We start from the raw sequence: 23,570 nt of genomic DNA, 5'->3' as shown, positions 1-23,570 counted from the left end.
GTTATGGTTTTTTTTTAATCTTCTACACAAGTGGTCCTCCAACCTCTCTAATATGAATGAGAAACCTCACTAATTAAAGGATACAGCCTGACTAAATAAAAAGAGAAAATATTTTATGTCTACACTATGAACACTTCAAACCATTTTCCAGCAAATAGTACAAACACCAAAGATTGTATCTATGTTTACTCAAGTAACCCATGTTATTCATGAGCAGACATTTTATAAGACAGAGGCAAAAGTATTATTCCTGAAAGAATTGCTTTGTAATATAGGATCTACGATAAGGTCAAAAGGAAGCATTTCTGGACGTGTTCCATCACTTGATGTTCAGGAAACCATTTTGTATGACACAAAGGATTAGGAAAAATAAGCTGCATGACATTTATTTTGCAATTTTAACATTAATATCTGTAGAAACATTTTATTGTCAGTACAAAAGTTAACAGATTTTAATACTTCTTTTACCCAATTTAAAAAACAAACAAACAAAAAAGAAATAAAGAAAAAAAAAAAACAAAACAAAACACCACCACATAAAACAGTGTAATTTGCATTCATATTGCATGGCCATATCAGTGTAAGTGTTCTGAAAGTAAAAACACAAGACTTCTGTAAAAAGATACAAACAACAGTGATATTTTAGCAGAGGCCAGTGCTATACCTACTGTTATGGAATGGATCAGAAGGAAATACTGGAGTCAGCATGAATTAATCCCTTAAAAAGATGCTGATATTCCTATGGCAAATTGTCATTATAAACAACTTCTCTCTTTTAACTTAAGTTACAATAGAGGGATAGTCTAAAAGGCGAAAGATTCAGGCCAGGGGATCTGGAACCTATTATCCAACGCGGGGAAGAGAATTGTAGTTAATTTGACGCATGTGCAACTCAGGGTAGAAGCTCAGCTTCTTTTAGAGCAATATGTTCTGCTATGGTTATAGACAAACTCATGTCTTTCCTTACTTTAGGAACCCTCTTAATGTTGTCTTCTTTTTTTGCATGTGTGTGGAATGATTCTGCTTTTTGGCCATGGGAAACATTGCTAAAGGGTTAAATTGTTAAAGTGACAGGTATTGAGAATAAAAGACTTTCTTGTTAAAAGATTTGGTTTTGATAAGAATAATCATCTGACACTGCAGTTTTTAAACACAAATAAATCAAAAGTTTAATTCCCCAAAATTAGTTATATACTGTAAATATTTCTTTTTCTTAAAGATCTGAAAACTAGTAAAGTCTGAGCAATATATCTACTAGTTCTCTGTGCTGCCTGCATAGAAATGCCATTTAAATTACAAAAACACAACAATCCTATAAACGATTAACTGTTTTGTACATTACCAATTAGTTAATAAATTAATGATATACCATTTTCCCTGAAAGCAAAGTATTTTCCACCTTTGGATGGTGAAAATTAAGAAATTCTGTGTAAGAACAGCATTTAGCAAATAGCTGTTAAAAAAGAGACTAATTTGCTAGGTGGATTGGGACATCCATTTTTAAATCAATACAAAAAATAATCCATTGTAAATATATATAATATATATTTATACATATTTTGAATATATTTACATACATCCAGCACCTATATACTGCATTTGTGCTCTGTAAGTGTGTGCCAACATATATTTTCTCCAAATATTACAAAATAAACAAGAAAGGCAGACCCACAGTTTGCCTCAAGTCCAACTGGTCCATTGTACAAACAAAGTCTGTTGCAGCTTACAGGAAGCCAGAAAATTGATGGTGATGGGTATCTAGACACAGCTCATAAACATTCTTCTTTGTTGGGAAAATTTAAAAGTTGCAAATTATGAGATTCTTTATGTAGGTTCTCACTGCTTTCCTCCAAGTTGATTTTTTCCCCCCCCTTTTTTTTTTCTTCCATATTTCATATGTACAAGCAGAAACATTAAGGTCCTGGAGAAAAGATTTTGTTTTGTATATGGTAGGTAGCTTGATGTTCTTGTTTCTTTATTCCTCTGTATGATTTCTTTTCATGTTTTAACACTTCCATTCATGTGTTGGTACTTGGGAAGACAAGGTTCATAAGGCATTGGATCGGGAGAAAAAACAGAGTCATCACCTGAAGAACACGAACTCCTCGTGTCAGGGTAACTAGGTGAATACTGTTCCAGAGGTCCACTGAGGTCCAGATACTCCTATGACAAAAGAAATAAATTGCATTTTTAGACAGTGACTGACAAGAACATGTTACCACTGCTCTGATTTGGCTCGATTATATAGCGGGTAAAAGAACAGTTTAAAAATTACACTCATTTCTGTAACGCAATTGCATTCAAAACTGCCTGTTGCTTAAATACCTCATAAAACAAGGAGCTTGAATAGAGAAAGAAAAACCAAACCAATAACACGCTACTTTTCTGAAGTCCAACATCACCAGCATTAGCCGCGTAAGTGGAAATAAACATGCCAACCACATCAAAAGAGGACTTTTCACTCGCGATGATAAAAATGAAATTTCATCCTAAATAGAACCATTTTTCTTTAGCACATGGTAATGATTTGGAGAGGGAAAGATACTTCCAACTTTATATTCCTTTGGTCAGTTTGAATATCTGTTTTATATTCTGTGATATTAAATTTGTGTTTAAACAAGCAGTGGCATACGTGCAAAAAAGAACTGAAAGGAAAACAAAATTAAATTCACTAGATTTGGGTTTTTTACACTACTTATTCATGTGTGTGTGTGTGTGTGTGTGTGTGTCCCAGAGTAGCCATGACCAAAGCAGTCATTAAAAAAGGAAATAATATCTGCTGAATCCAAGTTTTGCGTTAAGGCTCTTTTGCTAGAAACAACAGTTTTGGCAGGAGAATAAAGTTATTTTTCCCCTTGAAATGTTCCTTCTCTTTCAACTTCTAAAGGCAGCTGCATTCATTTAAATGCAATCTCTTCATTTGCTAAACCACAAGTTATGATCGTACTGACGAGACAAGTCTTCCACCTCAGTCAGTATTTTATGCTGCTGTGCCTAGGTTTGGGGTAATTTAGTTCTTTGGTTAACATATTTTTTTAAGTCAGAAATTCAATCATTACCATATTATAGTTAAAAAATGGTTACATTTTAAAAGAAGGGGGGAATATAAGTTTTAAAATGCCAACAAATACAGTAGGCAGCAAGAGAAGGCAGTTTGGATCTATGATTACTGCCTATCTCACTGCCTAGGCTTCAAAAGATCCACGAGGACAATCTTGACCCTTATTTATATATTAGCAAACCAGTCCTACGTGACCAGAAATAACCAACCACTTTCCAGACAGATAGAAGAAGAAAGTATTGTAGCATTTGAAGAAACAGGGCTCTCTCATGAGATACCAGGCACAGCTCGTCATATCAAAAGGCTTGATACAATTCAGTTATGAATTCAGTATTGAAGATGGGATCCTTATGCCCTCTCCAGCCTCCTTATCCAATGTCAAGGGCCAGAGTCACATAAAGGGGCATAAGAAGTTTCCAGTATCAGGATGGTTTCTGGTGTTGATATGACGACACAGCCTGGAGGCTGACTCTTGGCGACTTCTGCTCTTGTGGATTGGGGAAACATTGCACGTTACTCTGGGAAACATGGGGAACAGGGCCTTTTGGGGAAAAAAACCCCCAAACAAACAACAAAAACACCCCAACAACCTCCCCCACCCCCCCAAAACAAAAGACCAACAAAAAAACCCAACAGGTGATTCAGCGTGGAGAGGAGCAAAACATTACCCTTTAAGCAGAAATAATTACCTGCACAAATGCAGAAGAAGGTACTGTTGTTTGCCCTAGCAATTTTTTGAGTTGTTGGGCAAACCAGGCTGACCCTGTTTCAACAGTGTCATTTCGAGGGGAAAGGGAAAGTGCCACCGTGGAGCGGATAAGCAGAGGTATTGTCAGACTCACGCCTGAAGGACCTGCGCTTCAGGAAAACTGTGCCGATTACACAAAATCAGAGGTTTCAAAAGCACGAGCTATGGAGGAAAATGGGACACACTGGAGTTCTCAGGAGACATGGAGTGAGAACACGATGAGTTTTCAGGAACATAAAGTGTGCTGCAAAGACAAGTGAAATAATTTGCTTGCTTTGTCCAGGGTAAATAGGACAAAAGCAGTATCTTATGTTGAAAGATTAGAGATTAGGAAAAACTTTCAAAAAATAAGGCTAATGAAACAAAGCAATAGACTATCAAGGGGTGATGCGGAAATACAGCAGTGGAGATCTTTAAGGACAAGTTACATAAACATCTGTCAGGAATGACAAACGTATAGAGGCCGATCAGATGGACTGGATGTCTTCCTGAGCTTTTTCCAGACGTTTTTCCTATGATTCTAGTCTAAAGTAATTTACATAACCCTAAAGGCCTTTTCAGGTTACCTTTGAGATCATTCCAGGTCCATGAGCAGTACAGAATTGGGAAGGCAAGATGGTTAAACACACACAAAAAAGAAAGCAATATCCTTTCCCAGGCTCAGAATTGCAGCCCAGAACCTCCCTCTTGAATTTGCAAATGCATATCCAGTCCAAGCCACCCAGCGCTCCGCAGTGGCAGCCAGCCCACCTTCAACCGGTCTTGTGAAATCATATATAAATTAGGCAGGAAAAGATGCAGTCAGTACTGGACGAGGCGAAAATGGTAACGGTACGCAGAGCTGTGTTCCCGACTCCTAGCTATAATACAAATTTATAGCTGCTACTGAAGCAAAAATCTTTTTCAACCGGATCTACTGGGCAAATGACGATCACAAAAAAATGGCATCTCTCTACTCAGGTTCTCCTGTCATCTCTATTGCATACAGCCTTTCCTAATGCTGCTTAATAATCCGTTTTTTATTTCTCTGACAATTCTGAAAAATTAGAAAGTAATGTTGAGGACTAATATAAAGCAATCAAAATCTTTTTTTTCTAGCCTCTCCCAGTAAAGAAGCGCTATAATCATGGAAAATCTGAAAAATTTATTTTGAAATGGTCAAAACAAGTTGTTGCAACTTTCCTCTGTAAGGGTTTTGTTCTTTTTTCTTTTCCTCCCTTTATACATATCATTTCTCAGAAATTATAGGAATTTGTAAAATATTTCTGGGACATCAAGCGTTTTCTCTCAAAAGAAGTTTCCACCAAAAGAATGAACATTTCCATCACTTGTGATCTCCCTCAAAGGTGCATGCGATTTAGCGATAAGAGAACCAACTCCTGTGTGAATACCCTAATCAGCATGTTCCTTGCTAAAACTAATAATATCTCAGACCTCTGAAAGAATGCTCTTCAGATAAAACCTTTTTGCATTCATATATCCCAACCTGAAGCAGTGTTAGGCAGGACCTTTGGATAATTGGATGGCTGTTCGCACGTTCCCCGTGGGTCCTCGTTCCCTCCACAGAGAGCTACTTCAGTGAACCTAATTCACTCTCAGACACACAATCTGAAATCTACCATTGACGATTTCTCCTTTTCTGACCTAGATATCATGCCTGGGAATCAAACTGAGTCGATAAATGAGAAACACCACGAACTCTACATCTCTCCTTCACACAAAACTCACGTTGAAACATAAACATTGCCTCTCAGCCTACCACATGCAGTCCCTCAATACTGCTATGATAAAATCATCAAAAGATGCAGGGAGAAATAAACAAAATCACTTTAAAGATGTGTTTCTGTTTAGTTACATAAATCAAGGCATAATGGCAAGAAACCGAGGATTTCATAAGATACATCATTTAGCTGCGTGTAACCTCAGAGGACAACAACAAACAGAACAAGAAGAGAACTTGAGCGGGATTTCATAATTGAATAAATTCCATCTGTCTCCTGAACCATTTGTCCTGATCAGCAGCTTATGGAGGGAAACAATTTACCTACCTCATTAGTTGTGAGAGTGAGAATCCGATCCAAGTCTTCTACCAACTGTTTAAAAGTCGGTCTCTGTGAAGGCACAGCATGCCAGCAATCTCTCATCATCATATAGCTGTAAGAAATACACATTTTCTTGGCTTAATTAAAATCACGCGTCCTTCTCGTAAACCTTTTCATACACGGTCAATGTTCTTCATCACAAGTAAAGCAGCGAGCACCCACAGCCCTACACATGGACCACTGACTGTCCCAAAATTGCACAATACTCTCGCTTCCCTCAAAGGTGCATTTCTACTCCTGTATCTCTCTTGCCCAGTGTCTAAATTACCTTTTTGTGGACCTGATTCTGTAGCCTTCTGTCCCAGGAATTTCAATAGTATTAAATTAAACATGCTTAAATATTTTTGCATGTTAGGGATTGCATTCTTTGTGAAGTGAAGAAATTAAAATGGGAAAAAAAAATTAAAAATAGTTAAGGGCTACACTGAAATATCAGAAAGGGGAAACACTCTCCCCACATCACCAGCAGATAATGCTGTGTTAATGCAGAAGTTCCAGATGTATTTTGTTACTTACAAAACCAGCCTGACATACCTTACATATGATTAGTGGTATGTGTGCCATTTAGGAATTTTCATGTTAATGAGATTAAAATAAAACAAATATGGGTGTAAAAACACTGACAAAGAGTGGCGTGTAGATGATCTCTTCTTTTTTCAATGGGATCACAGTAGGGTGTGTAAAGAAGTATCCTCTGTCAAGCATTTCCTGAAGACCTTTTCATACCTTTTCTTTACATATCTATACACACACATATATCCACAATTTGAGAGTCGAGCAATTCTGAAAATGCTTGATTCTGCCAGGGGTAGCATTAACCACGTGAAATCAGTACAGTTTGTGCCTTTCCATCCTTGTACAGCAAATAAGGGGCCTTACAGTTCATTGGTGCAGTTGGCAGGTTTATCCATTCGGTGCCCTTCTTTAAGCAGCTTAAAAAGTTCCTCCACTGGGATTCCTGGGTAGGGCGATCCTCCTAAGGTGAAGATCTCCCACATTAACACACCAAATGACCAACTACAAATCAAAGAGAAAACTGCATTAGAAGATTTGCCTTACTGCTGAAAACAGAGATGTGTCTGCGGCAGATGCAATGACTGCCAATGCCTCTCAGGAGATGCCTGAATCAGCATCTGCCCAACTCTGACCACCCTGAGTGGGACATCAATCTGCAAAGTGCATCAGGTGCATGGGCAGCAACAGGGACTGACCTGCCATGTTCTCAAACACACTCTTCGCCTTTGTCTGGTGTGCTCCGAGCACCCAAGTTTCCAAGGCTACTGCAAGGAACTGCGTCTTTACAGCTTAATTATTTACAGAACACTCACAGCTGAGCTGGTTTGCAATTACGTGGTGGGATATTGTGGAAAAAGCAGGCTGTTCAAAACAAAAATATTTTGGATCATTCTGCTCTTTTATTTTTTTTTAATTAATTTTTGTTAGGATCAATCATCAAGTAGGATCATTTCAAGCCAGTTTTCCTGCCTGCTTGCCACCTCCTCCAGAGCCTGCCTCATCACGCCTTGCTGGCAACCTAGGGCTCTTTGGCAGGCGGCTTTGCCAGGTGAGCAACAGCACGCAGCTTGCACTGGCTCCCGCGCTTCTCTGCAGCTCTCCTAGCTTTGCAGCAGTGTATTTTAGTAAACTGTTTGCACAAACTTACAATAATATTATCTTTAGCCGTCTTCAAAGCCACCATGGGGCCAAGAGCCTCCAAGTTCCAGCACTGAAATCCTCGTGCTCCCTGGCTGCTGAGAAGCTCAGGCTGACTTTCAGTCCTGAACCGGTGAAGTAGTTTACTTCACATTCATGTAAACATTTTGCCAAGATGCTATTTTAAAACAAAAGTTTGATCCATCCTTAACCTGTGTATATATTTTCCTTTGTAAATAATGTAAAGATTGCAGGAGAAGCCTCAGTAAATGCTTTTCTTAAGGAGAGAGCAGCTCGGGAAGTGCACCCAGGTTAAAGAAAAGAGGAGATACCTCATATTTTCTCCACCCTGCCCTTTTTCTTTTTAACCCTGCACTAACATGCATAACCTTTCACCTGTGCTGGGAAGCATCCAGCCCTTTACAGTTAACAGCTTCTCTTGGAGAAATAAAAAACATAAGATCTTCATCTGCATTGCATAAAAAAATGCATGTCTGCTTCAAGCGCAATGCACACGAGTACTGTAGATGGGCCTAGGAAACTGTAATAGGAAGCAGAATAAATCCTGAGCGGTTGCATCAGCCAGCAAATCTGTGCACACATTAAAAGATTTTGAAGTGTCAGAGTCCAATGATTTCCTATTACATGTGAAGTACTGCTGGGAAGCAACAACACTGCTAAATATCACAGAATGCTTTTCTGGTATATCCAGCCTATGTTTTATTATACCTAATCTTAGCACAAATTTTTATAAGAAATTTTCAGGAACTTTCTTTTCTTTCTTTCTTTCTTTCCTCTCTATCTTTTTTTTCTTTTTCTTTTTTTTAAACCTGAAGGAAGTCCAGAGTATGTCAAAAGCCAAGCAAATTAGATAGACTCTTTGTAGCTGCACATCCGTAAATAAGTTCAAGGGGGGAAACTTCCGCACTGACAGAAGGAGGTTAGCATTTTCCACCTTTCATGTGCTTTGAAGCTGGGCAGATTAGTAACAGAGCACTGGTTAGCAGTCTACCATAAAATCCTCACTTTCTAAGGGCAAGTCCTGTTCCATCTATTAATATGTGAAACAGAATGAAAACGCTTAAAGGTAAAGGACAACAGGAAAATACATTTAAAATATCTCAAACTTTAACATATAGAAACCAAAACAACCTTCCTTCTCACCCCCAGAGCCCCGTTCAAATAAAGCCACTTACACATCACTTTGATGCGTGTAAACTCTGTCAAACAGAGCTTCTGGAGCCATCCACTTTACTGGAAGCCGTCCCTGTAAGTTCAGAGGGGAAGGGAAGAAAAATTAAAACGGTAGCAATGTACAGGATGATTTCAACACTGATTTTTTTTAAAAGATTCAGCAATTCTCAGAGAACAGTCTGTTAATGCAAACCAGCACATAATTTACCTTTACAATTTTCAGGGGAAAAAATAGTAAAATGGGCTAAAGTAGGGAGACTGTTAAGAAAAATGGATATAAGCATTGAAGATAAAATTAAAAGCATTGAGGGCTCCCAAAAAGCTCCCAGACTGCTTGCTAAGAGAACGATAGGATAAGCAGACCAAAATTAAAAACATCATTCCATTAGGGCTCTTTAAAGACAAAAAAACCCAACCAATAATCCTCTGAAAAATAGGCCTGCCTGCAAAAATAAATTGATCACTAAACCCAAGAATTTTGTTTTCCTGTTCCACCTTTTGCAGTGACCCAAAGCTCACAGTCACAACTGCCTGTTGCTTTGCACACACAGTCTGCCCTGCTCAGAGCCCAGGAATCGCACTACATTTGATATGAAGAAGGTTCAAGTCCCTCCAGTACCGATGTACCCATACCTGGATGCTCTGTCTTTTGGAATTAAGCAGATATTACCATTAAAATGCCATTAATCGCTTAGTGCTTTGTTTTCATAGATAAGCCACTTAACATGAACTGTTAATAATAATCAATATTTATACAAAATATTAAAGTCTGTAGAACTGCATGAGTTCTGCAAAGTTCCCATCAAAACCCAAGCGTAGTTCGTCAGAATCTTAAGAGATCCCCTGAGAAGGAGGGGTAAGCTGTTCAAACTAGGCATCAATAACTACATCTGAAATGTTTTACCTTCTTGATTTGATACAGCAAAATGGTGACAGAGTAGGGAGTAAAAATAAATTTTCTCAACCTCCAGCCCCACTTTGATACTACCGCCATAACTTGTACGTAACAAGCTAAGTACAGGCAAAAGGCAATAAAGCTGGATGTGGCATTACCACACATAAACAGGATTTTTATTATGGTTGTTGCTAGCACCGTTTATACAGTGTTTTTCTGAGGCTTGGTACCTAGGCTAGTACTTGGTACTAGGCTAGGTACAAGATCCTAGGCTTGGTACAAAATGAGCTGAAATCACCAGGAATATTTCCACTTATTTCAGATGATTGGAGTCAGGGACACACAAAAAACAATTCTTCTATTTTAGCATTTCTAATAAATCATACAATATACAGCCTCTTTGGTTATCTTTTCAACTAACTGTCACTATAAAAGGGGACAGAAATGCTTAGGTCCTTGAACCCTGTTTTCTGTCTGTGATGAAAAGTGAGGCTGCTGTACAAGAAGCCCATTAAGTTTATAACCATAGTTTTGAAGTGAATCATTGAAAGAAACACTTGTTTCCAGAGATAAGAAAACCATCCACTTACATTAGTAGTCTTTTTATAATAATCTATATTGTTGATGTCTCTGGCTAAACCAAAGTCTGCTATTTTCATGACGTTATTTTCAGTTACCAAAACATTTCTTGCAGCCAAGTCTCGATGGATACACTGGAAAGAAAAGAAAAGAAGAAAAAAAAAAAAAAAAAAAAGGCCCACTGAAATAAACTGCTGTAAAAGTGAAATTACTTCTACACCATAACTAAGTCTCCTTTACAGATTTTAACCTAAATCACAAGATGGGAAAGCCACACATTTACTACAAGCCTGTGAAATATGATTGTCTTAATTACTGCAATCCATCCCCTCAGCTGGTGTTTCCAAGTTGAACAACGGCCCTAAGAAGCCTCTTAGAAAAGCCTGGTTTATTTAAGACTTATATTTTGCTAAGGCTGAAAGCTTGGGTGGTGACCCAAACTGTGCGACGCTGTTTGCGATTCACTCTGTTACACCTGCCCAGGTACAGGTATTGCAGCAGTTTCATTACAAATACTGTTAATGAGCATTTTATTAAGTTGCTTCTCTTAAATTATGTCATCTCACCAGAGCTAAAACCTGACAGTCTGGATCAGTGCAACCATTTTAATATAAAAGATCTTAATATGAGATATATCCACAGTATATAATTTTAAACTAGATGTCTAGGGTGTGTGTATTTACTTCAACCATGAGACTATAACAATTTAATTAAAAAAACAAACAAACAAAAAACAAAAAAACCCAAACCAAAACAACACAATCTGAGCTGGGCTGTTTGGTTTTTAAACAACTGTGATACTGAAATGAAAAATGTTATCTCTGCAGAGATTTTTCCTTCATGTCAGCATTATCCTGAAAACTTGCAACTGATTCTGGACACTGAAAGGACGTTGTGACTGCTCTGGATATTATTCCTGTGTTTAAGCAGCCTTATTAGAATTGATGGCAGCAGGGGCAAGGTAAGAAACATTTCATTTGGAACCCCCCCAGGATATTCTACTTCTTTTCAAGTTAAATATCTTTTTTTTTTTTTTCCCTCCTCGATTTTGGATTACTCTTTATGTTGTCCTCTTTATTTCAGCATGTGCATAGACATGCTGGACTGAACCACTACAAAAAACTGTACAACAGCCAATTTCTTTCTTGCATTATAACTTGCCCCAGCAATTTTCTGAGATCTCTTATCCTGCATGGGTAAAATGAGCCTACAAAGCTTCTGCTCCTCACTGGGTTAGTCATGGGGAACTGCCAGGAAAAACCTGCTTCAGCAATGTGCACAGGACCAGACAACAGTACATGCTTTCAGCATCAAATCAGTCTTCTAATTCAGCATCAGCAATGCTACAGTAGCAGAAACAACATAGGCCAGCCTTCCTACTTCCTTGTCCTTGTTCTCAAACCCTACAAGAACGTCCTCTGAGACACTAGGAACTCAATTCAGTTGCCCAAATAGAAGTACATATTGTCATCTGAGATGCCCTGTGATATCCAAGGTATCTTGATGAGACTACCAGGGACGACATAGGATCTAAGGCAGACCCGTGCCTTTCCAGAGCGCCAGGCTGGGAGTACCATAGAGCATCTCCAATGGCACGTAACACCTCTGAGTGAATACACCAAATGATTCCCACCCTGTTGTCTTCTGTCAGTATATTTCTGCTTTCTCATACCCTACAGTTGTACAGCTGACACTCTTCCTATCTTCAAAATGGTGCCAGTATTGATTTCCGTATCAGATAGGTTTCATAGCCAACAGGTTTCATGGCCCTAATGATTTGCTGTCTCTTTGCAACGACCCGGGGCCAGACCCTGTATCTGGAGCTCCCCTGTCGTTCTTGCGCAGTACGGGAACGATGGAGAGGACACATCAACAGAATTTTAAAAAGCGTCCATCCAACTTAGGAACAACATCCCATTTCCAATGTACAATTGCTTGTAAGGCAAAAAACTTTTTGTAAGGCAAAAAGTAGGCGCCCAAAAAGCTTCTTTACTTTTTTTTTTCTTTTTTGGTCTCAGTGAGCCATTTATTGGATTGAAATAACAAGAACACCAGCCTTCTCACAGTTCCTGCATGATGGAAATACCGTGAGAAGACCAGCTCTCTTATTATTCCAGCTCAGTAAATGGATCCCTACAGGGAAAAGAACTAGTGAAATACAAACAGAAATGGTGGGATATCTGAAGAACTGGAATGCGCAGTTTTGCTATGTGCTGCCTTTGTTTTCCCTCTGCCCTCTGCCGTGTGCAATGCCTCACATTCTGTCGAGTTCAGCGCAGCGCTGATCAAGTGTTTTTGCAAAGGAACTGGATCAAGGATGAAATGGTTCTGCCGTGTGCATCTCTGTGAGCGCACACCTTCTTGGCAGTGTCCTACAACAGCACTTCAGAGCTTCTCAGGTGGATGCTTGTTCTCAAGATTTGCCAATCAAAAGATTTATTTTTTCCTTTCACAACAGTTCTATTTTCTTAGGACATGGCTCATTGCCAGGCAAATGTTTCATTAATCTTAGAAAGAGATATCCTAAGCTGCTTTAGCTAATACAATACTCATGCTTACTTCATTAGAAGATTTTGTCTTGGTGTCATGTATGTCTCCCTGTCTACGCTACTGCGCTGAGAATTACTATTTCAAAACAAAAGGATAAAAGCAAAATTAAACCTCAATTCCCCCTCCCCCTAACCTCTACAAGCACAGAAAAGCAATAAAAAAATCATGACTGTACATAACAGGAACGGAGGTTTACACTCAGCTCTGGTCTTTGGTTAAAAACAGCTCCATACTTGGGAGTGGACGCAACTGGAAATCGGTACAAGTCGCGCTAACCACTCCATACCTTGCAGGAAGTGCTTATCATCAATATCTGGTGATCTGGTTTAGCCGTTGGGTCCAAACACCACCCAGGGTATTCCTGATTGCTTGTCCACCATGCCACAACATGCTTACAGACTTAGTTACACAGGGCTATTTAAGGTTTCACAACTATAATTTAACCAAATTACTGGTTAAAAAAAAAGTTTGAAGAAAAGTTGAAGAAATAAGTGTCTAGGGACAACAGGATAAATAAATTTTTTCAACAAGCTTGCTCTCCTAACAAATACCAGTTTTAAGTAAAGCATCTAATTTAAGTGACTAATTCACTCTATTTATTTTTGCCTCTTCTGTTCACAATTTTTGCCCTGGCATCTTGTGGTCTTCTCAATTCTGCCTGTTATCATTCTGTAAATCCTTTCACTAATTGAATTAATTTACTTCACATCACCACGTGAGCTGATTTGGTCCATTTGACTGGAAACAGAAGGCAAACGGTGCCTGCTGTCTCATGGGTGGAGTAATGTGACTTGTGTAATCAAGTGACCACTTGTGCTTATGAATTCAAAGTGCAGATATGTATGCAATATTTACTTTAAACGATCCATTCCGGTCCTCATTTTAGCAATGTCATTAAACAGAGATTAAAAACTTCAAGCGTATGAATTTTCCCACTGATTTTCAAAAGTGTGGATTATGCAACTTGTTTGAGAAAGGTCCTTCTCCCATCAAATTCGTGAATGTAAACAAGATGAGAACAAAACTAAACTAAAGAAAAGTGCCAAACAAATACGCACCACGCGCTTTGTGCAGTATTTGCTGAGTTCTACCTACTTTTTGTGAAGCCAGGTACTCCATGCCTCTTGCCAACTGGTATGTGCATGACACTAAGTCCTTGAACGTCATCTGCTCTTCTGGTACCCTGTTAATATCAAACGAATACTCCATCCCCGGGGGGCGGCGTGCTCGCAGGTACTCACGCAGGTTTCCTTTGGAAGCATATTCTACTATCACGTACAATGGACCTTTGGATAAACAGAACTGTGTGAAAACTGGAGTAAGGTCGAAGGGTAAAATGTTTTTATGTAGAGAAGCTTTTAGCGTTCTATAATAAATGAACGAAACTAATAAATGTTTAACTGTGAAATCAGTAAGCACAACTTGAAAGAAAAGGAGGTCCGGACTTGGCGAAGTGACTGGCCCAAAGCTCCGTAGCAGGATAGTGGCAGAGCTACAATTAGCGGCTGAAAGTACCTAAACCCTGACCCAGTGCCTATTCCTTCCAGACCATGCCATGTACTGAAAAGCAAGCATTTTCAATCAAAAAATGCCATGAGATCTCAAACAAGGGGAAAGTGCTCCTTAAGATTTTTTTAATTTCCAGAGCTTTATGGCATTCTGCATCACTTTACATGACATAATTAGCTTTTAATAAAAACCCTGTGGTCTTTAGAGAGTAAAAGTGCTCGTTTCAAATTCATGGGATACAAGTTCCACTAAAGCAGGACTGACAATTCAGAACAACAGGCGTGGGTAAAGCCCCTGTAAAATGTCATTTTTTTCCCTACCGCAAGGGATTAGAGAGTTTTCATATGATATAGTACCCTTTCTCATATTAAAGCTGCAAGTCTAATGAGAGACAGAAGTTAAAATATTGCTGCTAAGCTAGGGAAATATCTAAAAATCCCATCACGGCATGACTGCTTCCTTAAAAACTCTTGAAAAATTATGATTAATGAGACTTTCACAGACCTGTTGGAAAGTCCTGGTTTACTTTCTTTTCTCTACTCACCATCCTGGGTACAGGCTCCAAGGAGATTGATGATATTTTTATGCTTCCCAATCATCTTCATCATCTCCATCTCTGACACCAGGTCAGACAGATCTTTTTCTGTAGCGTCATCTGTACAAGACACAGGTTCAGTTCGTATTTTCTAGCATGCCAGCATGAACTTCACTAAGGCTCACCAACTGGTGTAAAACAAGTGTGCTTCAAAATGCAGAATATGGGATTTGTTTTCCAGTATACACTCTACGTTATACAAAGTCATATGTTATGTCCTAACAAAAAATAGTCTCAACCTCTGACGGACTGACCATCTCTTCAGTGTTATATTTTAAGAGGCAACACAGTAATATCAGACATAAAAATGCTGTCCTTAGCTATCAAATCTCCAATAACTATGCCTTTCCTGCAAACTAACCTTACAATTAAATTCAAAATAAATAGGCACCGACCACCTGGACTGAATGGGCTAGGATCTACACATGGACAGCCTCTGACATGAACTAAACTAAAAGCAGAGACACCCACACGATGCTAATACGTCTCCTGGCTCCTAAATACTCACTGCTCAAGATTAAACAGGCTGTCAAGGGCGCAGATTTACACCCCAAACTGCTGAAGGCTGAGGTCAGCTATGTGCTCTTTGACCCCCCCCACAATGACAGAGTTCAGATGCCACAAAAGAAACTTTTTGTGGATGAGAACTGCCATATCACCCTTTCTGATCCCTAATCACCCAATTTTCTTACCTTTCAACATCTTCACTGCCACAGTCACTGCTTCCTTTGGCCTGTCTTTGTCAATCCCCACCGCTTCGGCCATGACAACTTGCCCAAAGCAACCTTCTCCCAGGGGTTTACCCAGCGTCAGCCTAGAGGTGTAAACAGGAGATTAACACACAGCATCTGGTGAAGGGATGCAGCCAGTGAAACTCCAGGGCTAAATATAAAAAGCTTTCAACAACTTGCTGTAGCATGAAGCATTTATCACATGGAACAAATGAGACTCTGGGTGCGCATCGGTTTTCATGCGTGCTGCAGTATGTTTTCTTAGGGACGATATAGCCGGCATCTCATACGGGCAGACCAGTTGCTAAACCCAGCTTTTAAGCTCTCCTTCTCCTTGTAATAAGAAGCTGTATTCGATGGCTAGCAGCGAGACACAGCGTGGAGGGGCAGAGCTTTCAAAAAGCATCCGACCGCGGCTGAAATTCAGGAGCAGCCAGCAACACGCAAGCTTTTCCTGCCATTGTAACACAGCCGGTTGTCGTCTTTTTCACATTGACTGCAAGGAGATGAAAGAAAAGTTTCTTTGTGTGTGTTGCCATGTGGTCGCTTTCAGGCAGCTGATGATTTGTGTGGTAAAGGGTGGTATTAAGAACAGGGGGATGTTTTAAATATTATTAACTCTTGTGATATAACGGCACAGCGCAAACAGAAAGGAAAATCCAACGTGCTCTCAGGCAGCTTAATTTTACCTCAAAATTCATATTCTTGCTTTCTGTTTGGGGATGCAGGCCATGAACATTTGCCTAGTGATCTCTTGCGCCGAAGGACAGAGACTGCAAGTCAGTAGACACCATGTTTGGGCGCAGCTGCGGGAAATTATCACACCCATTTCTCTTTCTTGTGGCCGATGAGGTGGCCAGACAGCTGCCTTCTCGTGGGAGAGAGGAGGGAGGGTGAAGGTGGGAGAAGGGAAGGGAAAAGAGGCCGGTGACAAGCGCGCGGCGAAGGCTCGGGAGGGGTTAGCGCTGCGAGAGCCCGGGTAAGGCGGCCGCGATGCTTGCGAGCCTTGAACGGCTGCCAGGAGCTGCCTCGGCCGCCGCTGCCTCCGGCTCCGCTCTTCTGCTGCAAGTCCCGGTGCCGCTCACGCAGAGGGGCCGCTCTCCCTGCCTGGCCGCGCGAGCGGCGGCACAAAGGCAGCACCTCCGCGGGACAAAGCACTTGGCAGATCCGAGCGTCCCCTACAAGCCGTCTTCTCCACAGCCTCCCCACCCACAGCAAGATCGCTCTTCCGACATCCTCGCGCATTCCCCAGAGCTTTGATCCTTTAAGGGGCGAGACGGGACGCTTTATTTACCCACAGCTGGGTCTAGCACAGAGGCTGTTTCTTGGCTGCGGGCTCTTTGCTGCCACAAGTGCCATGTATGAGGGTAACAGAAGATGCCTCCTGTCTGCAGCACCCGGGCTCTGCTCAGAGAGCGGGAAGCAGAGACTGGGGGGAAACTGAAACTCAAATTATAGTGACAGTATCAACGTAAGAAACCTTTTAAAAAGAGCAGTCATTAACTGGGCTATGCAAAACGCATTTTGTGGAGCATATGCCTGGTTGCAAAACCTGCTCAGCTGTAACATACAGACACAGCGACGTTGGTCTCAACTTTAGGAGGATAAAGAGATAAATAAAAAAGAAACTTCAAAGACTCTGGGCAAAATCTTTTTGGTTCCAGTGTAAGTACTTAAGGGCCACATTCAGGCTCCATAACTCGCAGAAATTATCATCTAACTCCAGAAGCAGTGCCACAGCAGAAAACAGGGAGGGTGCTCGGCAGGTTTGATGCTGCCAATGTTATCCAGTGTAGGGGCCAGATTCGGATAAGTATTTTCATAACCGAGTTCTTAAGGTCTTGGCTTTCCATGGTCAAAAGCAGGATTCACAGATACGATGTTATGTAGGGAGACTTGTTCTTAAAAGCATGGACTACTTCTGTCTTCCCCGTGCAATATAGGGCGAGGTTGTCATACCATCAACAGAAGAGTGTTAGACCAGGGCTAAATGGTTTGAAAACCCCGCTTATCTGCTCAGGCACAAGACAGAAGCGAGAGGTGGTTCCTCCCGAGGGCAGCCGGCAGACTCCTTGTCAAATGCGGTCTTTGCCTCGGTGAGAATTCCTCAAGCTGTTTTGGATTGGTTTCTAAAGCAAACGCGAGTTTAAAAAGGTGCAAAGACTGAAGGGCAGCATATGCTATGCTGAGGTCATCCTGCATTTTCTCGAGAACTAAAATTGAATTTAGGATCTTGGCAGAGAACAAACATTTGCATTGGAAACTGGTTAATTTATGTGCCATTGCCCTGCTAGGACTAAAGTAACAAACCCCTCATTGTGTGCCTCCTGCCCCCCAACCTAATAAACTGCCTCTAAATAGCCTCCTTTCATTGCAAATCTGCTCCACCTACATTTGTGCTGAATGCTGGTTTTAAATGTTTAGCACTCTAAAATTTTCCGCATTTAGTGTATCCCCCCAGGGTATGGGCTGACAGAAGTACATATACAGGCCCCCACTGTTGACTAGAATACTGCAGGTGGCAATTACAGCATTTTGCACTAGTTTTCAGCTACATCATTAAAATAATTTCCAGAACAGTTGTCAGAAGGTTCAAAATTACAGCTCTTCTATCCAAAAGTTACAACGCTGAACTTTGAAAGGAAACTGTTCATAATAAAAGGCGTTATTTTCTCAAAGCCACCTAAAGACTCTTAAAGTTAGTACCAACTTTAATATATAATCACGGTTCTACCTGTGTTAATATTATCTCTCTTTTACATGTCTTTTTTATATTAAGAAATATGGTTACCGCTTTAATTAGATTATTCAGCAGCTCATTTTGCATGTTACTCAACAGACTTTGAAGAAAATATTATGTAGCCATATGAATGTATGAATTTGCATATATCAAGATTCAGTATGCTCTGCTTGAAACCTAATACTTAAGCCACAGAAGTCGTATAAATATGTACACAATATGCAAAACGTCCCGCTAAATCAAAACCCATCATCTCCATTAATACAGGCTACTACAAAATCAACACAAAATCCTACCCAGAAGGTCCTGACAGAAAGAAAAGATTGTCTAATACCATATTCTAGACTTTCTCCATCTCCTGTATGATATTTTATTACCTATTCTATAAATATTAAACAATTACGTTTAAAATTTCAACTAAGAAACATGGTTTAATGAACAGAGGTATTGCTTGGGGAAATCTCAACTGCCCTTCAACAATGCTTGTATGTGGACATCTCAGATTCACATTCACTCAGATTCAACATTTCAGATTCACTCCTTTCGTAACAGAGGAGTTACATTTCAGCAGGGTACCCGAAAACCTACCAGAAATCTGAAAATAAAATCAGAATGACAGGCAGAGAAAATTCAGCTTCGATTTAAAAAAAGACTGATTTCAGATAATGGAATTGGATCTTGATCTTCAGAGGAGGTTCAGGTAATTGAGATTTTCTTTTAACTAAAGAAACCCTGGGAGACATTGGGAAAGATGTTTCCTTTCACACTGTGTCATGTTTTTCAGACGTGTAGGTAGTGGTAAGAGAAACAGGCTACATACTTATCTCTTGGAAACTCCCATTTTGGGTCTTCTGGCAATTCATACTCCGAGACTCCTGCCAGCATGGGGGCATCGGCAGTAGAGGAGAGGCGAGTAGTTATCCTCACCAGAGGTGTGTTGGAATTCATGGAGGAGCTCGAGTCGGCCGACACCTGTTGTTGCAATACAAGATGCAAAAAGAAAACCAAAAAAGGCGGAGATGTAATCTCAACCCAATATCTAAAAAACAGCAGTACCTGATAACCAAGCCAGCTCAGAACAGTGGTATCAGGAAAAAGTGGCTGAACCTACAGTCTTGTTTCTAGTGCGCTATTCTCACCCATTTACCCTCCCTTGTAAGCACAATACTGACTAATTGCTGCCAAGGCTGTAAGTCTGTCCCATAGGTTGAAAACCCTGTAAGTTTTAAATGCATTCACTCAGAAGATAAAATTAAATAAACTTTTCTCTCTTTTTGTTTATCAAATTAATATTTTTTTAATCAACTGAGAGTATTTACATCACCACCCTCAGATACCTAAGTGGGCAGCTTATACGGTGAGCAGAGGTTACCAATAAGCTCTCTTCTTCCACTCACTTCTAGTTGTCCGTGTCACCTTTTCTTTTCCCAAATCAGCATACAATTTACTATTTTTTGGTGTTACTATTAAATTGAAATTTTGAATTTTTAATTGAAAAATGGTATTTTTGCAAAGGCTCCCATATTTTTCATCAGTGCCAGTGACCAAGGTTATCTGCATGTTACTGCGTAGGAAATGTTGGATTCTTTCACACTGGGTCCTGCACTTGGGTCACAACAACCCCATGCAACGCTACAGGCTTGGGGAAGAGTGGCTGGAAAGCTGCCTGGCAGAGAAGGACCTGGGGGTGTTGGTTGACAGCCGGCTGAACATGAGCCAGCAGTGTGCCCAGGTGGCCGAGAAGGCCAATGGCATCCTGGCTTGTATCAAAAATAGTGTGGCCAGCAGGACTAGGGCAGTGATTGTCCCCCTGCACTTGGCACTGGTGAGGCCGCACCTCGAATGCTGTGTTCAGTTTTGGGCCCCTCACTCCAAGAGAGACATTGAGGGGCTGGAGCGTGTCCAGAGAAGGGCAACGGAGCTGGGGAAGGGTCTGGAGCACAAGGCTGATGGGGAGCGGCTGAGGGACCTGGGGTTGTTTAGCCTGGAGAAAAGGAGGCTGAGGGGAGACCTTATCGCTCTCTACAACTGCCTGAAAGGAGGCTGTAGAGAGGTGGGGGTTGTACTTTTCCCAAGTAGCAAGTGATAGGATGAGAGGAAACAGCCTCAAGTTGTGCCAGAGGAGGTTTAGACTGGATGTTAGGAAAAATTTCTTCACCAAAAGGGTTAATCAAGCATTGGAACAGACTGCCCAGGGAAGTGGTTGAGACTCCATCACTGGCGGTATTTAAAAGATGTGTAGATGTGGTGCTTAGGGACATGGTTTAGTGGTGGATTTGGCAGTATTAGGCTTACATTTGGACTTGATGATCTTAAAGGTCTTTTCCAACCTAAATGATTCTATGATTCTGTATTTTCTAAGCATTTAATATTGAAAGCATCAAAAAGTTATCATAATAATTGGGGGATACTTAAATTTTCAGTTAACTACATTCTTAATTAAAGATTCTGCAGGCAATGTGGAGAAGAGCTCCTAAAAATAATTTAATGTCCAATGCTTTGAAATGTATTTTACTTTGGAGTATGATTTCTCATCTGCCTCAACAACATTTTCATCAAATGAGCATCAAAGGTACTTAATGATAACTGCTTTGAAAAAGGAGGCAGCTACGCCATCCATGTAACAAAACTTGTTTTGGTGTGAATGATGTATCTTCTATAAGGCTCTTTCCTCAAACCTGCAAGCAGCAGCCTGCTGTCTGCTGACCTCAGAGTTTCAAGTGAATACGAACACAAAACAAAAATGCTTGTATTGCCAGTCTTCCCCTCCTTTAAGTGTGAATCCTCCTTCGCTCTTCACGCCATGAGTGTCTTGGCCAAGCCCAAATCTGGTGGCCAACGTGGGATGAAAGTTGTTTCACAATGCCATCGCTGGTACCCGTCCTCACATCAGGCGGCAGGAGGTGCTTTTCAGCCAGTGTTGTTGGGACCCTGCCCAAGCTGGAAGCCTAGAGCATCGGAATAACTACCACTCTCGACCTTCGTCCTCACCACCTGGAGTCAAGTTTGACACCAGGTTTGCTTATGTAAAATGTCATCAGGCTACAATTTTGTTCCACAGGTCTTATAACTAGATAAAAAAAAGCAATTATAAACAAACAAATCCTACTAGCATTAAAGTGCAAATCAGTGACACACAGTGATATGAACGCAAAATCCTCTTGTCTCTATGACACCCAATAACTCCAACTTAGTGCTCCCCTTATATTAAGTCCAATTAACAATTACAGTGCCTCAGCCCACAGAATTACTCGAGCTCCTCAGAATGGGGCTGAAAGGCTTTTGCAAGTCATGCTCTTACACAAGGTATTTTGACAAGACAAGGCTAAGTCTCCCATCACGACTCTGACCACCTGTTTTGTCTGAGGTCTTTTTGCAAGTAGACATCCTCAAACCCATCTCATCAAATGGGTTTGGTTTCTTGACACATTTTTCTAAGACTAGAGATTAAGACGGGATTAAGGTTTCATAAGGAAGAAAGCGTTAAGGATTGCTATCAAAAAATTAACCTTGGTAACCAGTGCAGCTGACAGACCTTTCTTGATATCAGAAGCTCCAGCTTCTGCATGCAAGATGTGGTGTCTATAGAACAAGAGAGTATAGCTGCACAAATAAGGCTACCATTCAAAAAAGAAAGGTGCACTGCTTTCCACTCGTTCATCCCACCAACATTAATGTTAATATTTACTTTCAGCAAATATAAACCCCTGACATATTCCTCTAGGATAATAAATATGGTGACCACTTGGGATACAAACAGAAAACTACTATTAAGGCAGACTATGTAGCTCTAAATACATCAGTAAGCGAATACTGAACAGAGTCCTTCGAGAGAGATGCTGCCGTGCCCAGTCTGCAGAGGGGAACACACCTGCTGGAGCTGCATGGCAAGCCAGCATGAGAACCAGGGCTGGAATTAGACTTTTGCTTGTTTTTTGCTCATTCATTGTGTTTTAAAAATGATGCTTCATGAAATGAACCAGCTCAGCACTAAGAAATGTGCAAATCTCCCCGAACAATGTGGCAACTCCTCTGTCCCCCCTGACTTCCCCTGAATTTCATTTTTGTTATTTCTGGTTTCCATTTTTTCATCTCTCACCACAAACCTACTAATACTCTATGACCAATTCTTCCATATTTCCAAAATCCACCCACTATTCTCCAGCCATTCTACCAAAATCTTTATTCAAGTCTTGAGTCTTATTTATTTATTTATTAACATTGCCTTTACTTTCTTGCCTTTCTTTGTCATTATAGCCATTGTTTTCATGGGACATCGGGAAGGCATGGAAGTGAAGCTGCAAAATTTAGATGATATCCTTATGTATCAGGAATGGCCCAAAATGTTCTGAGGTCTTTTTTTTTCATGAATACATTATTTGTATTAGACACTGTTCAGGTCTCTGACAGAGTTTCATCTTTTCACTAGCTCTTACACTCCCAATTCAGCAGTCTTAGCATGGTTAAAACCTATAAATGTAAACTTGCAATAAACTGAAATACTCTGGTGATGCATTTCAAACACAGAAGTTAAACAGTAATAATGTATAGAAAAAACAGATGAAAGGCTGTCAATTTGCCTTTTAACACAACTGCATGTTTAGTTCACACAGTAACTGGATGATTGGCCTGAGACTCTGTAGGTAACCCAAGTGCATTAACGTGGATAGGAATGATGAGAAATCCAGAGGAACTACTCAGTGCCTGGGAGAAGAAAAATGGACTGCACTCCCAGGGAATATTCTTCCGATTGATTAACTGGAGCAGTACAGTTACAGGAGCTCAAGGGCTATAAAAATCTGCTCCAGAAAAGACGAAGCCAACCCAGGCTGGCCTGTGGTTGGAGGAGATTTTCTGTTTCAAAATGGCCTTTCACCTTTTCTGCAATAGTAAAGAATTAACCTTTGAAATCATCCCTTAAGCATCTCTTTTCATTGCCTTAGAGTGCACTATAAAACAAATGTGGAAAACCCTACCTACTCCAAGGTCTGTAGACATGGACAACTGTAATCTACATGTATATAGAAAGCCTTTTTCCAGCTTGCTGCTTTCCCCTTTTCACCTGCAGCACTGCTCTCCAACCCCTTACCATGCAGGTTCAAGAACCAGTGACACTCCTGCCATGGACCCCACATTTCAGCGTGTGGAGTCGCTTTCAAGTACGTGGATGCTCTTTTTGCTTTCAGTTATACAAAGATTCAAGGTACATGGGA

At 40.5% G+C, this 23,570-nt stretch overlaps 1 protein-coding gene across 3 annotated transcripts in view; it reads right to left on the bottom strand.

The window, feature by feature from the left end:
* Nucleotides 1-1,868: 1,868 nt before the first annotated feature.
* FGFR2 (fibroblast growth factor receptor 2) overlaps nt 1,869-23,570 on the bottom strand; it is an 87,226-nt gene continuing 65,524 nt past the window's right edge. For all 3 annotated transcript variants that reach the window (XM_075504423.1, XM_075504424.1, XM_075504425.1), the window contains 9 exons: nt 19,178-19,329; nt 15,579-15,700; nt 14,836-14,946; nt 13,878-14,068; nt 10,244-10,366; nt 8,761-8,831; nt 6,791-6,928; nt 5,858-5,963; nt 1,869-2,163 (listed from right to left, as the gene is read on the bottom strand). In XM_075504423.1, the coding sequence (XP_075360538.1) occupies nt 1,999-2,163; nt 5,858-5,963; nt 6,791-6,928; nt 8,761-8,831; nt 10,244-10,366; nt 13,878-14,068; nt 14,836-14,946; nt 15,579-15,700; nt 19,178-19,329 (1,179 nt within the window). In that variant the 3' untranslated portion in view covers nt 1,869-1,998. The remainder of the gene's footprint in view (nt 2,164-5,857; nt 5,964-6,790; nt 6,929-8,760; nt 8,832-10,243; nt 10,367-13,877; nt 14,069-14,835; nt 14,947-15,578; nt 15,701-19,177; nt 19,330-23,570) is intronic.

The sequence above is a fragment of the Mycteria americana genome, chromosome 6 (genome assembly GCF_035582795.1).
Source record: "Mycteria americana isolate JAX WOST 10 ecotype Jacksonville Zoo and Gardens chromosome 6, USCA_MyAme_1.0, whole genome shotgun sequence".
Taxonomy (NCBI): domain Eukaryota; kingdom Metazoa; phylum Chordata; class Aves; order Ciconiiformes; family Ciconiidae; genus Mycteria; species Mycteria americana.
This window is presented reverse-complemented; position numbering and strand designations above follow the sequence as displayed.